Genomic DNA, 14,249 nt, shown 5'->3' with positions numbered 1-14,249 from the left:
ATATGAAAAGATTAATTACTATTGCATGAAATTGATATTAGCTTTTTACATTCTTAACATTTAGTGGCCGTGGCCCCCGATGTTTTAGGACCCTAGCAGTCCCCCTGGCAATAATGAATAATTTCTTTGCCATCCTTCACTGCATTGTGAAACTCCAATGTGTGTGAACTACATCATTTTAAATTAATCAGCTAGACTAAAGTCATGTGGGAGGGAATATGTCAGAGTTGTTTGAAGAAATTGTTGTTTGAAGAGCATGTAGAATAAAGCATGTACATTACATCAGTGACACATTCAAGTATTAGGCAACTGCATATATAAGACGTGCAATGTGTTGCTTGGCTGAACACTTGGGAGATAGGTAATCAGTAATCTGCCTCAAGCATCTGGGTACTAGTGTCTGAATATTACTACACAAATGGTGCTTTCACTTGCACAACCAGTTTTCCTAATGTTTAACTGAGGAACAGCCACTGCAGTTTTACAGCACTAGTCTTATGACAATCTCAGAAATGTTTCTTTGTACCTGGAAGCGGTTCAGATGTTTTAACTCTCACAGACTTCTGTTTTTGACGTTTTTGGCATTGTCTGGTACAATTTTGATGAAACACATCTCGTCTCCATGCACGTTCAAAAACCTTAATGATGAAGTGGACAATGCCAGGAGACAATTCTGCAGACATGGACTTTATGACCTTCTCAGCCTAAAACCGCAGAATCAAGGTGAGCTCAATTGTTCAAAGATTGTTAAAGGGGATTCCAAGGCTATAAAACAGGGTCAGCAAATCAATGCAGCTTTAAAGGGAAAACACTTCCGTTTAAATGAGCAGTATTATATAAACTTGACTCATGACTGCCAAAACTTTAAGTATTTCAGAAAATATATCTCTGTTCCTATGAGCAGTGAGGAAGAGGAATTTCCTATTGCCTATTCCATGGTAGTTCATGACAACATTGAGATGTTTGAGCGACTTTTAAGAGTCGTTTATGCTCCTCAAAATATTTATTGTGTTCATGTGGATGAAAAATCAACAGAAAAGTTCAAGGCTGCAGTGAGAGCCATCACCTCATGCTTTGATAATGTGTTTGTGGCATCTACATTGGAGAAGGTGGTCTATGCATCATGGTCAAGAGTACAAGCTGATCTCAACTGTATGGAGGACTTGTTGCAAAGCGACGTTCCATGGAAGTACTTACTTAATACTTGTGGAACAGATTTTCCATTAAAGACTAATGCTGAAATTGTGAGAGTTCTCAAAACGTTAAATGGAAAAAACAGCATGGAATCCGAGAAGCCATCGGAATCCAAAAAGAAACGTTGGAAATATCATCATGAAGTGGAAAATGATATTATTGAGACCAATATTACAAAACTGCCTCCACCAATTAGCACTCCTATGTTCACAGGAAATGCCTATATTGTAGTATCCAGAGATTTTGTGCAGTACATATTTGAAGACCCAAAGGTACAAAAATTTATAGACTGGGTCAAAGATACTTATAGTCCAGATGAACATCTCTGGGCTACATTAAACCGAATGCCTGATGTTCCAGGCTCATCTCCTTACAGTGACAAATATGAACTTTCAGACATGAATGCATTGGTTAGAATGGTAAAGTGGTCATACAATGAAGGAGAAATACATGAAGGAGCTGCCTATCCTCCTTGCACAGGGATACATAGAAGGGCTGTATGTGTATATGGTGCAGGAGACCTAAGCTGGATGCTGAAGCAGCATCATTTGTTGGCTAACAAATTTGACCCAGAAGTAGATAACATTGCTATATATTGCATGGAGGAATATTTAAGATATAAAACCATTTTCAAAATAGATCCATAGTACTCAAATAAGTGTAAAGGCAAATAATTTCATAGGTCAAATATTTGATCTTGACAGTATATATATATATATATATATATATATATATATATATATATATACACATTGTTTGCCTTTCCGTAAGATAGCTCATACTTTGAGTATACAGTATACTGGACTGTCTATTTAACAAGCCCACAGATTAAGTGTTTGTCTTGTTTGATGCAATAGCCAAAGGTATTTCTCGTATAGCATAACAAGTTGTGTCTAATTTTGCGTACCTTTAATGGGGATATTTGACTTTTATTAAGTATTAGGCCATAGACATCAAAGGGGTTGTCCAGCGAAAATCAACTGGTGTCAGAAAGTTATATAGATTTGTAATTTACTTCTATTAAAAAATCTCAGATCTTCCTATACTTATTAGCTGCTGTATGTTTTGCAGGAAATGTTTTATTTTCAGTCTGACACAGTGCTCTCTGCTGACATCTCTGGCCGAGACAGGAACTGTCCAGAGCAGTAGAGGTTTTCTGTGGGGAGTCATAGAAAACCGAAACAAAGTTCCTGTCTCGGTCAGAGATGTCTGCAGAGAGCAGCGTCAGACTGAAAATAAAGCATTTCCTGCAGGACATACAGCAGCTAATAAGTATGGGAAGACTTGAGATTTCTTTAATAGAAGTAAATTACAGATCTTTATAACTTTCTGATATCAGTTGATTTGAAAGAAAAAGATTTTCGCTGGACAACCTCTTTAAATAATGGTCACTATAAAGACCTCAATAAAAGCTTTTATTCACCTGCACACTTATATTTGCCAGAAACTATTAGCACTAAACACCAACCTGTGTAATTCATATGTATAAATTGCTGAACTACACAAGTCTTGCAGTCCTCAGAGACATTGTTGTGTTTAAATCCTGCTGAAACCTAATGCCAATAGGAAGGTTTGGGTTAGAACATAGATACTGTACATTCTTGATTGTTTGGGATTATCTTGAAGTCTTAAGGTCCTCATACGCTTTCAATAACTGGCGGCTAATAATTCGGCCGTCAGTTATCTCTCCCGCCAGCCGCAGGTTATCACCATACACAGGAATGTCTGGTGTGGCCCTCTAGGGGTAAACCACAACTAGAGTGCTCTGGTTGCTGCTTATCTCCCCCAGAACAACATTTTTTGTCTGTGGTCGGTAAGAAGAGCCCCATACACCTTATACTGATGGCTGAACCTCCCACAAGTGGCAGGTACGGCTGACAAAAGTGTAAGGTATATAGGAACATATTTAGACTTTTATATCTGTCTTTTGATTATTTCCATTGCATTAGAAGGATAAAAATGAGGCAATGTCTTGTCAATGAATTTACTTTGAAAATGCTCTTAACTTATAAAACAATACTTGCAACTCAATAAATCCTTGATGAATTCTTACATTGCTTGCACAGAAAGTTTTTCTAAACAATAGACTATGAAATCACAATGAAAGTTTATATATAGAACACTTTCCAATGAATGCGTAAATCTTGTGTCTAAAGAACATTGGTGGAAGTGCTGACGTGGTCTTAAAAGGAGAGGCACATCTGTTTAATATTGGCATCCCCGCATGTCACTTGCCTAGCAACCACACGGCAGAATGTTGTCAACTATTCATAAATAACCTTTATAATAAAAATTCATTTTGAAACAGGTAGAGTCATCACTATGTAGGTAGTTTAGAGGAGGGTATTTGGAGGGTCCAGGGTGGCGAAGTGAAAAACCTACAAACAATGAAGTAGGGGAAAAGACCAGCTACTTTTTCTTACAGTCAATCACTTCTATTTTGGTATCACTTTTGGGTACTTTTTAATATCATAATTTGGGTATTTTTGTTATCAAGATCGAGAAAATAAGATATGCTTAATTCTAGCCTATCTATTTTAGTGGTTTAGTTAAAATATTTTTATATGGCGCATCTGTATATTTTTGGGCATTATAATATTGTAGGATCGAGGTAGCCAACGCAGAACAGAACACACGTCAAAGGGAAGACTGTCTGTTATATACAGTAATGTCTACCTGGGTGAAAATATTGGACATGATTATTATTGTACAGACATTTTATAGCCATTATAGAAATTAGTTCATTATTCAATTTTATATTTCAGGAAGGTCACGGCACTGCCAAAATGTTTTATATTGTTAGCATATACCAGTATGTTTTATATAAAAAATAGAGAAAACAGACAACAACGTAACAACAGGTAAAGTCCTGTGACTAAGAGGTGTGCACCAGTTACTATTTTAGTTGTAAGGTTCCCAGTGTATTTTTCAGCAGATAGAAATGTTTTTATCAGACTGTGATTCTCTGTCACTAAGGGCACACTCAATAAAGACTCTCCATTTGCTAAACAACAATGTGTGTGTTTTCTATGGCACTGGTGTGTTGGTCTAGCTGTATGGGTCTATTGTATGTGTTCTAATGATACAATAAAGGTTTTGTTTTAGATTTTTGTACAACTCTTCACACAGCTAGATCAAGTCCATTCAGAAGGGATGTTTCTGCAAAATGAGCAGTGGCAGTGTGAGCAAGAGTAATGTGGAGATAACAGAAAGCACCAAAAATATTCAAGGTATTGAAATATCTTTGTTACCCAAACAACCATGCATCCATTAGCTGTTAAGGTGATGCTGTTCCAACATTGTTTTTGTTTAATCACCAAGCTATGTCTTAAAAAATACCCCCCTGTACCACAGTTTGCTCTTTTGAGCAATACTTTTACACAGTATTCCAATCAGGAGTTCCTTAGTAACAGGGTCACTGTTGTAATGCCACTCGTTACAGCCCCAAACTGACTGCCATGTAATGAATCTCAGGGACTCTTAACACCCCATTGCCAGCCCAGCGATACAAAAGGCTTTATATAGACTTACACTATATGCTGAAAGATTAAAAACATTTAAACCCTCAAATAAACAGGGGTTATACTGGTATGTCATAGCCCCAGAAAATAGACTATAAAAAAACATATTGTACGTGCATGCATCCATGATGAAATCTTTACTACGAAGGTGAAGGTAAATAAAGTGCTAGTGCTAAAAAAAAGTGAAACATCACAAAAACAGAAAAAAATATCTGTGTGATATAAATGCAATCCAAAATAGAGTGTGCAAAAAAAATATCCCCAATGATGGAGAGGATGGGAGTTGGGGCGCACCAATCCTCAAGGATTTTGTCACACACCATGACTACCTCAGTGGTGAATAAACCATCTATCTGGAATAACTGGTAGAGCAACTCACTCAGAAGGTGTTTGTGTGTATGTGGGGGGGGAGCAATGTAGTCTCCAGGTCTGGTGCTGCTGCTTCTGTCTCCTTATCACTATGTTTGCTTTAGTGCATTAACCCTTTTACGGCTTCCCTGTAACTAATCTAACTGTAATTCCTTAAAGCAGAAGTAACATCAGTACATTTGCTTTAAGATTTGTACATGGATGCACAGTGCTGCTGTAGTTTTTTTTAAACTGCAGCCCTGTTGCCGCGGATGGCGCCGTTCTAATTAAGGACACTGGCTGCGGGTGAAGCACTGGAGAAAACCCCGCCCCTCTATGATATGGCTCCATTGATTCTAATGGAGACGTGTCATAGAGGGGTGGGGTTTCCTTTCACTGGGGCGGGGAATAATATGGCGCCGAACGTGGAGACCGGGCCGAGATTAAAAAAAAAGACCACAGCACTGGCTTCCCCACTCCGGCACCGTTCTATCCATGTGCAAAACTTAAAGCGAATGTACTGATGGTACATTTGCTTCAAGGGAAGCAGTGAAAGGGTTAATCTTGGTGTCTTATTACAGCACTTAATCAAACTCAGTCATAAGTAGATGGGAGACAGACAGAGAAGGGATTGAACAGCCTACATGAAAGCATGTGGCCTCTAGACCCCTTGTTACCCCTCTCAAGACCCCTCTGTTCCCTCCAAACCCCTCTACCCCCCCCCCAGACCCCTTTATCCTCCTCCAGGCCCCTCTGTTCCCTCCAGACTTCTCTATCCTTCAAGGGGTCCCCCTGTCCCTTCCAGACTCCTCTATCCTCCTCCTCTATTATCCTCCAGGCCCCTCGGTCCCCTTACAATTTTTTTATTCTCTTCCTCTGCAGTGATGAGCAGCCAGAGGGATTTCACTGTAGAGCATTGGATGAATATTAATGATGAGGGAGGCGGGGCAACTCAGTTTACTGAGAACCCACCAAACTGCCTAATTTACATGTTGATTGAAGTGAAGATGTAGTGAAAACAGAGGATGGGGGTAAGAAAATTACATGGAGCAATACTCATGGGGACTTTGCATAGAGGTAAAGATGGTGTTGGAACCAAGAGCCTAAAATGTTTGGCAGATTCTGTGGAGGCAAGTTGTAGCTGGGAGAAGTCTTTATGATTGCTCATGCCAGATGAAGAAGAAAAGGAAAAGTGAGCAATTCCAATCAGCGAAGACGCCCCCTGTGAGTGATTGGATGTAACTGCACTCTACTTATCTTGGTCATCCTCTTTGTCCACATAACTGATTATAACAGCCAGCAAGCAGCTTCAGAGATTATCCTCTTAACTCTGCTTGCTGGCAGTGGCATAGGGGGAGAGAAGGGTATGGGGGAGGATCTCTGAAACTGCTTGCTGGCAGTGGCATAGGGAGAGAGAAGAGTATGGGGGAGTAAAGAGGATAATCTCTGAAACTGCTTGCTGGCAGTGATAATCAATCATGTGGACAGATAACATAACTCTGCTTGCTGGCAGTGGCATAGAGAAGGGAAGAAGAAGAGTGATCTTCTCTGTTCATTTAACTGATTATCACTGGCAGCAAGCAGACTTTATCCTCCTTTCTCCCTCTTTCTATTCTTTATGTCACTGGCAGCAAGCATCTAATACTGGACTATATAATATGCTTTAGGTCTTATACTGGACTCCATAATATGCTGGCATCTGTAATATGCTGGAGGGCTGATAATGACTTTTATAATGCTCCCTTTGTGTTGTCCTAATCATAAGGTTCATACAATGAGAACAATATAGGGAAAATGTTGCAAAAATCAACTTATTATAAGCCACACCCCTTGTAAACCACACCCATAATTTCCACTCCCCCACCCACAATAAGCCACACCCTCATTGTTAAAGTCAAAGGGGGACATTTATTAAGATAAAAATGTGTATTTTGCGGCAGAAAATTGCCATATGCAAATAAATTTATTTGCATCTGGCTGTTTTCTGCCCAGTACGCCCGGGGGGACAGGGAGGGGGTGTGGACTCAGGATCCGCTTAATTCATAATTTTTTTCACACAAAAAAAAAAAATGATCAGGAAGCCTACTCCATCTCTGAGCAGTGCCCCTCTACATAAATCTCTGTAGTGTTGGCGCTGCGGGGACATTTTTAAGTCCAGCGCAGAAAATGCCGGACTTAATAAATGTCCCCCAAAGTGTCCCTTGAACAAAATTTTGAAATGTTGGCAATTATGTGTGCGAACTCCCAGAATGAAGTATTTACACATATACGAGCAGCAGAGATCTTGGGCTGGAGTTGAGTCTCCCTTATTTCCCCACGTCATATGATTTTTTTCCCTCTTTTCCTTTTTCTTGTGACCATGAGTAAGACCATTATAAGTTTAATATTTTCAAGTCATTATGAACTGTATATACAGTATCTGTTGTATGTATAAGTGCAAATACATTTAAATATATAAAAACTATTTTTAAATGTATTTAATTATATTAAAATATTCAAAATATTCATTTTTGCCCTGAATTTTCTCGGTTGGCATGGACTTTATGGTAACCTGATAATTTCCTTATAAACCAATAACAGGCACTGACAGCTAGGTGGTTATAAAATGCAATGTGGGTATAACCTAAATCCATCCTGGTTATGGTGTTTATAGGCAGTGAAAGTGTGTTCTGCATGTTTACCTATCTCTATAAATAACCCCTCCGGACAGTGATAGGACATGGTGAACATCTGGCAGATTAGCTCATTTCTACCATTAAAGAGGTTGGCAAATGTACTGCAGGTACACATTCAATTAATGTTATTGTGTATAGACTGGTATAATAAAACTGATTCATTTTGTCAGAGGAATACAGAGATGGGGGGAAAAGGTCTAATAATTTATAATGGTATTCACAAAACAAAGCCGACATACTTCAACACCAACCATATTAAAGGGGCACTCTGGATAAAGATAAAAATATGAAATCAACTGGTGTCAGAAAGTTATAAAGATTTGTAAATTACTACAATAAAAAAAAAATCACACTTCCAGTACTTATCGGCTGCTGTATGTCCTACAGGAACTGGTGTATTCTGTCCATTCTGGCATGGTGCTCTCTGCTGCCAGCTTTGTTCATGTCAGGAACTACATAATACACCAACAAACAACAGCTTTATAGGGAAAAATACAAACAATCTTTAGTGATGAACGAATAGTGAGATATTCGATATTCGTACGAATATCCCGCGAAAATTCGAATATTCGATCGAATATTTGATCCCATTAAAGTCTATGGGAACAAGTTTTCGATTAGTGAAAAACATCTATTTGACCATTTGGAGGGTAAAACCGGAAGCTGGGGGATTTGAACGCTTATCGAATATTTATTGAATATCCACATTCGATATTCGTACGAATATTGAATATTATATCTATTCGAGCGAACAGTATTCGCTCATCACTAAAATACATACATGGCTACAGATCCCAGAAACCTGTGTCTGTTTAACACAAAAAAAAGTTTCAGACAGGACATAAAAGACCCCACATGTAGCAAAAGAAAGGACCCCAGGACATACCAAAAACTAAATAACCTATACACCAAATACAATCAATATGCAGTATTCCCCCCAATAGATAGACAAACAGGACCTGTAAAAGTGCAAAAAATGGCAACAGGATTGAGATGGATGGATAGTAAATGGTAAAGGATATAAGTGAGAGGGAAAGAGCAAGGAGCACAGACAATGCAGGAGAGCCAGCTACAATAACATGAAAATCCTACCACATTCGGCTTGGCCACAGACCTGCAATAGCAATAAGAGAGTCCTAGGTCCAGGATTTGACATACATTTCTTCTGGGCTCAGGAACTATCTAATGCAGAAGAGGTTTTCTATGGGGATTTGCTTCTGCTCTGGACAGTTCCTGTCAGAGACAGAGGTGGCAGCAGAGAGCACTGTGTCAGGCAGGAAAGAAAACTTCACTTACTGCAGGACATAAAGTAGCTGATTGAGTAGGCTTGAGTTTTCTAAATAAAAGTAATTTACAGATTTGTGTGACACTCTGACACCAGTTGATTTTCTCTGGAGTACCCCTTTAAAGGAGTACTCAGGAGAAAACAAAACAAAACTTTTTTTCTAAACAGAAAATTATATACATTTGTAAAATACTTCTATTTACAAAACTCAGTTGCTGTATGTCATGCAGGAAGTGGAATTTTCTTTCCAGAGTGACACAGTGCTCTCTGCTGCTACCTCTGTCTGTGACAGGAACTGTCTAGAGCAATAGCAAGTCCCCAAAGAAAATCTCTTCTGCGTTGGACACTTCCTGGGATGACAGAGGTGGCAGCAGAGAGCAATGTGTCAGACTGGAATACAACATACAGCAGCTGATAAGTACTGGAAGACTGGAGTTTTTTTAATAGAAATAATTTACAAATCTGTATAACTTTCTGACAATTATTTGGGGAAAAAATCTTCCTTTATTGCAATCTCATAGAGTGAATAGGACTGTACTTAACTGTGACAACTGTGTGAAGCTTTGCTACAGTTGCCATGTTGCTGATAATATTGTTTTCCATAAGGCACAAGTTATAATGCAGTCAGGACTCTAAAGAAAGCATGCATGTTTTAGTTGCCATATAGTGGGAGTTTACAATAAGTTTGGGTTTGAGAAACCCTGAGCGCTCAGCATTTAACTCCCGGTGGTTGGAGAAGATGGATGCAGCCCTAAGCCTGCCTGGAAAATATGGAAACGTGGAGCCATAGGCTGTAGCCATCTTTTTCCAGGCAGTCCAAACTTATTGTAAATTCACTCATCTCTCTAGTGAGGACAAAAGAGAACTAAGCAGATTTAAAGGAGAAGTGCTAATTGATAATGATAATGTTCCTGCAGGCAAAAGCAGAGGGAACATAATAAATAAGCGCTTCTTACTTCTCCCTGAGTCTGCGTCACAGGCTCCAGGATATCAGTCGGAACTCATTTTCCCCCAAGTTCCTATGTTGTCATGACTCAGCCTGACCTGACTGATGGATTGCCCACTTAGCAAACCAGTGACTGGAGCAGTCTCCTGCCTCAGTCACTGACTGGCTGAGAGTGGGCAATCTATCGGCTGAGTCATGACGTAGCTGGAGCTGAAGATCCAGGAGTCTGGTGAGAGTCATAGAGAGGTAAGGTAGCACTGTGGAGGCACGGGGGGAGGTAAGTAGATCTTGTTTAATATGTTCCTCCCTGCCTCTGCCTGCTGACAAATTATAATTTCCCCAGACTTCTCCTTATGCTGCCAAAAACTGAATCAAATGCGGCTGTTAAGTTAGTGTGGCATGATATGACTTGGCAAAGTAACATTATATTATTATTATAACCTTCTTTTTAAATGCCGCACATAACCAAAATGGGGGAAAGATCTTCCATATCATCTGAGGACACATACAGTCTGCCTGTTCATCCATAACATTGAGGCTATGTTCACACAAAGTAAAACAAAGGCAAAGTATATAAATTTTTCTTATGTGATAATGTGCAATATTAAAGTTTATGGAAAAATATCTGTCTACACACACATTATAAAAGCAAGCATTTTCTTCAATGTGTGCACAGATGACTGTTTACATTATTAAATAACATGAACAGCTATATTTTTTCCTTATTTTATGGCCATATTATGCTATGTTATTTTACTGTGTGTGAATGTGGTATCCCACCACAGGGTGCTGTCTATGACACCTTAGTAAGTCACTGCAGACAAGTGGGAGATGTGGTAATGTGTTTTCCCCATTAAGTGTCACCACTGTTTCTACTTAACCTATGTACTGTAAGTACTTAACTATGCAGTGCTAAGCCCTACTAAGGGGAGAGAAACCAAATAGGAAAAACCTTGCCCATGCCAGGACCGTCTCTAAAACATGCAGGACAGTTACCTGGAGTAAGAGTAACTGACCACAGTAGGGCAAAGCTACCGTGCTAAGGTCTATGTGTCTTACTGCACAATGCAAGACGACTGGGAAATCTCAGGAGGCTGCTACATCCAGTTAACCGATGACCTGGGCTTTTATTACCCACTTAGGATGGGTATCCCACAACTAGGGGGCATAAGGTGGTTCAGAGCCAGTATAGGCATCCGTGAGTACAAGTTTCTTATCTCTATTTCTATTTCTCCACCTGTTCTGGCAGAGCACATTTACTACATTGAGCAGAGCTCCTCTGGCAACTCCTTTCCTCTCTTTCTTACTAGTAGCACCTACTACTACAAGCACTGGTCCTACCTCACCGTCAACACCTACATTCTATGTCAAGAAGTGCACTTTTTATCCTGAGCTATTCTTCAGTAAAGTATTATATTTTTTTATTTTTTACTAGATTTTGTTTTCTGTAAAAAGTAACAAGGTTTGGGTTCCTGGGTGAGCTTCCTTAGCGTCTAGGACCCATAGAAAATGCCACAACTAGAGCTAGGCTACATTCACACACTCCTATTCATTTCTATTGGGCTACTCACACGTACATAATTTTACAGATACATGAATAGGCCATAAAAAATTATTGACAAGCCCTTGGAAGTCTATAGGAGTGTCTAAAGAAGTATTCATACCGTATTACATACCATAATTCTGATGTCACAGGTGTAGCTCCTCCTGGCAACCATTTTAACAAGCAATTTTCCACTTTTATGCATTGGCAAAAATTGAGATTACGGATGCATTTTTTGCAGATTTCTGAAAATTGAATAATGAAAACATAATGTACAGTCCTGAAAAATTCAAGAACATGTGCATGAAGTCTTACTTCTAGTTACTCTTAGTTTGTTCCAGCTCATGGTGGAGGTACACTTTAAATTTCCAGCATTTCTAACAGTCCTGACCTTTGCACACAACTACTGCCATGTTCACATTACAAACCACATTGAGGTAGCTTAGGTTGCCAGCACTAGAGCAAAGGTAAGTATTGAACTCCCTAACCCAGCCCATTGAGTGTAAAGTGTACAGAGATGTATACAATATATGTATCACAACTGGAGTTGAGTGGAGACCTAGGCCAAAACTGAACCAAATGGATTGGGAAACAGTTTAGTCCGGTCAAATTCTGCTTTCAAAGTGCTCCAAAAGTACAGTCTTAGGTATCCTTCTTTTCCAGGTAACCAGAGAACTTTCAAAACAGAACTAATTTGGCCAAAATAAACACTGTATACACTAAACACTGTAGTATTCTTTATAAGGGTATGTGCACACTATGGAATCCCGACAGAACACCCGTTGCAGATTCTGCAGCTTGCACCCGATTGCAGACTCTGGTGGCCGTGCACATCTCCTCTTCTACCATAGACTCCATTCTATGGTTTGCCAGATTCCGCCGTCCACCCAAAGAATGAACCTGCTCATTCTTCGGGCGGACGGCAGAATCTGGCAAGCCATAGAATGAAGCCTATGAGAGCAGCAGAGATGCGTGCGAGCTGCGGAATCCGCGACGAGTGTTCCGTCGGGATTCCATAGTGTGCACATTCCCTTAAGCTGGGTTCACACTATGTATATGTCCGGCCGCATATTTTCGCGGCCGGACATATACGTGTTAAACTCCGGCCAGGGATTTACGTAAGTTGCGGCCGGCTACTTACGGACGAACTTACGCCCATAGTCTACTTACGCTTTCCGAGCGCCCTACGTAGCGATCTGACAGCGGTCTTTTACTTGGAAATCTTCGGCTAGCCCCGGACACCCCACAGAACCTTTTGGATCGGCAAAGAAAAGTGCAAAAATGAAGAAATCACCTCTACATACGAGACCGCATGTTACGCTACAGGCGTAAGTTACAGCATTTTTGTCCTCAAACAATGGTCTGATTCATTTTTTACGGCGCCGCATACGATCCTGGCGTAAGTTCTTACGTAGTGTGAACTGTGCAGCCGTAGATCGTATACTTTCCATTGTACGCAAACTACGTAAATCTCCAGCTGCTTATTCACGGAACGCGCTACGGCCGGAAACTTACGTAGTGTGAACATAGCCTAAAAGTGTATACCTGTATTTTTATTTTTTTTTTCTACAAAGTGTAGCCTGTGTTACTTGACTGTAGTGAGGTTTTGTTTCCAATAAACTAACACATTTTTTTTTCTTGCTTGAAAAAATCCTTGGACCATAAAAGCAAACATTTACATGACTTGTAAAATAAAAAATGCAACAGAATAAACACAACCAAAAAATACAGTACAAAACTTATTTGGAAAAATACTACAAAACAGCATAAAAAATGCATAAAGCTGAAGGGTATTTTTCAAGCCCAAAATACCACAAAAACAGTCTGGAAGAGGCCTAGAACTGTTTCTTAAGTTACTAGTTAAAGTGTTAGGGTCCATAATCAACTTCAGTGCAAATTATTCATAATGTTGCAAATTTGATGAAAACTTACAAAGGACAATGACAGAATATTACGAATGTTGCTTTTCATTGTATTTTTGTAATAAATTTTTTCTTACAGACAGTTAAAGATGAAAACATTTCTTAGCCTGCTGTATTCATAAATTACATACAGACATTTATGACCTCCACGCTTGTGGAAACTTTGTGATTACCAGGACGTGACGATATTGTCACAACTCACAATTTTCATGTCACAGTAAAATTGTGCAATATTTCAAAGATCTGTTTACTTTCTTTTCATTGTATAAAAGAAAGAAAGGAAAACCTTTTCCAGGATGCACTACGAGAACTGCTATTTCATCATATCTTCCTTATTCAGTATGGGTGAAATATTTGCACAGCTGGTATACTATGCAAAATGCTTTTACTAGAACATATGGTCAGGATACAATATTGTGTCCCGTATTTACAAAGGTGACTTGCAAACTATTAAAATATTTTCGAAGGTCATTGATGCACAGATGTCCAGGTCAAACTTAAGCAATGTTCCTCTTAGTCTTCTAAGAGCCATAGAGCCTTTATTTTTTTCACCTACAGGGATGGTTGGGGTGTCATTTTTTTAGCGCCATGATCTCTAGTTTTTATTGGTATAATATTGTGTAAGAGAAAAATCTTGATTTGATTGTTTTTTATAATATATAATTTTAAAAAATCAGCAAATTTTTTTTTTTTTTGCTTTTCATTTACGCTGTTCACCAGGCGTGAACAATATTGTTATATTTTAAAAGATCACACAATTCGCATATGTGTTATGTTTATTTTCAGCCGCTGAGCCGCGATTGGCCAAGCACAGT

At 39.2% G+C, this 14,249-nt stretch overlaps 1 protein-coding gene across 1 annotated transcript; it reads left to right on the top strand.

The window, feature by feature from the left end:
• Positions 1-309: 309 nt before the first annotated feature.
• Positions 310-3,246, top strand: LOC138800291 (beta-1,3-galactosyl-O-glycosyl-glycoprotein beta-1,6-N-acetylglucosaminyltransferase 3-like). Its single transcript, XM_069981951.1, has one exon. The coding sequence runs from the start codon at positions 498-500 to the stop codon at positions 1,839-1,841; it is 1,344 nt and encodes a 447-aa protein (XP_069838052.1). The 5' UTR covers positions 310-497; the 3' UTR covers positions 1,842-3,246.
• The last annotated feature ends 11,003 nt before the right edge of the window (positions 3,247-14,249 follow it).

Source organism: Dendropsophus ebraccatus, chromosome 1 (assembly GCF_027789765.1).
Source record: "Dendropsophus ebraccatus isolate aDenEbr1 chromosome 1, aDenEbr1.pat, whole genome shotgun sequence".
NCBI lineage: Eukaryota > Metazoa > Chordata > Amphibia > Anura > Hylidae > Dendropsophus > Dendropsophus ebraccatus.
Note: the sequence above shows the minus strand (reverse complement) of the source record. Positions and strands in the feature narration are given on the sequence as shown.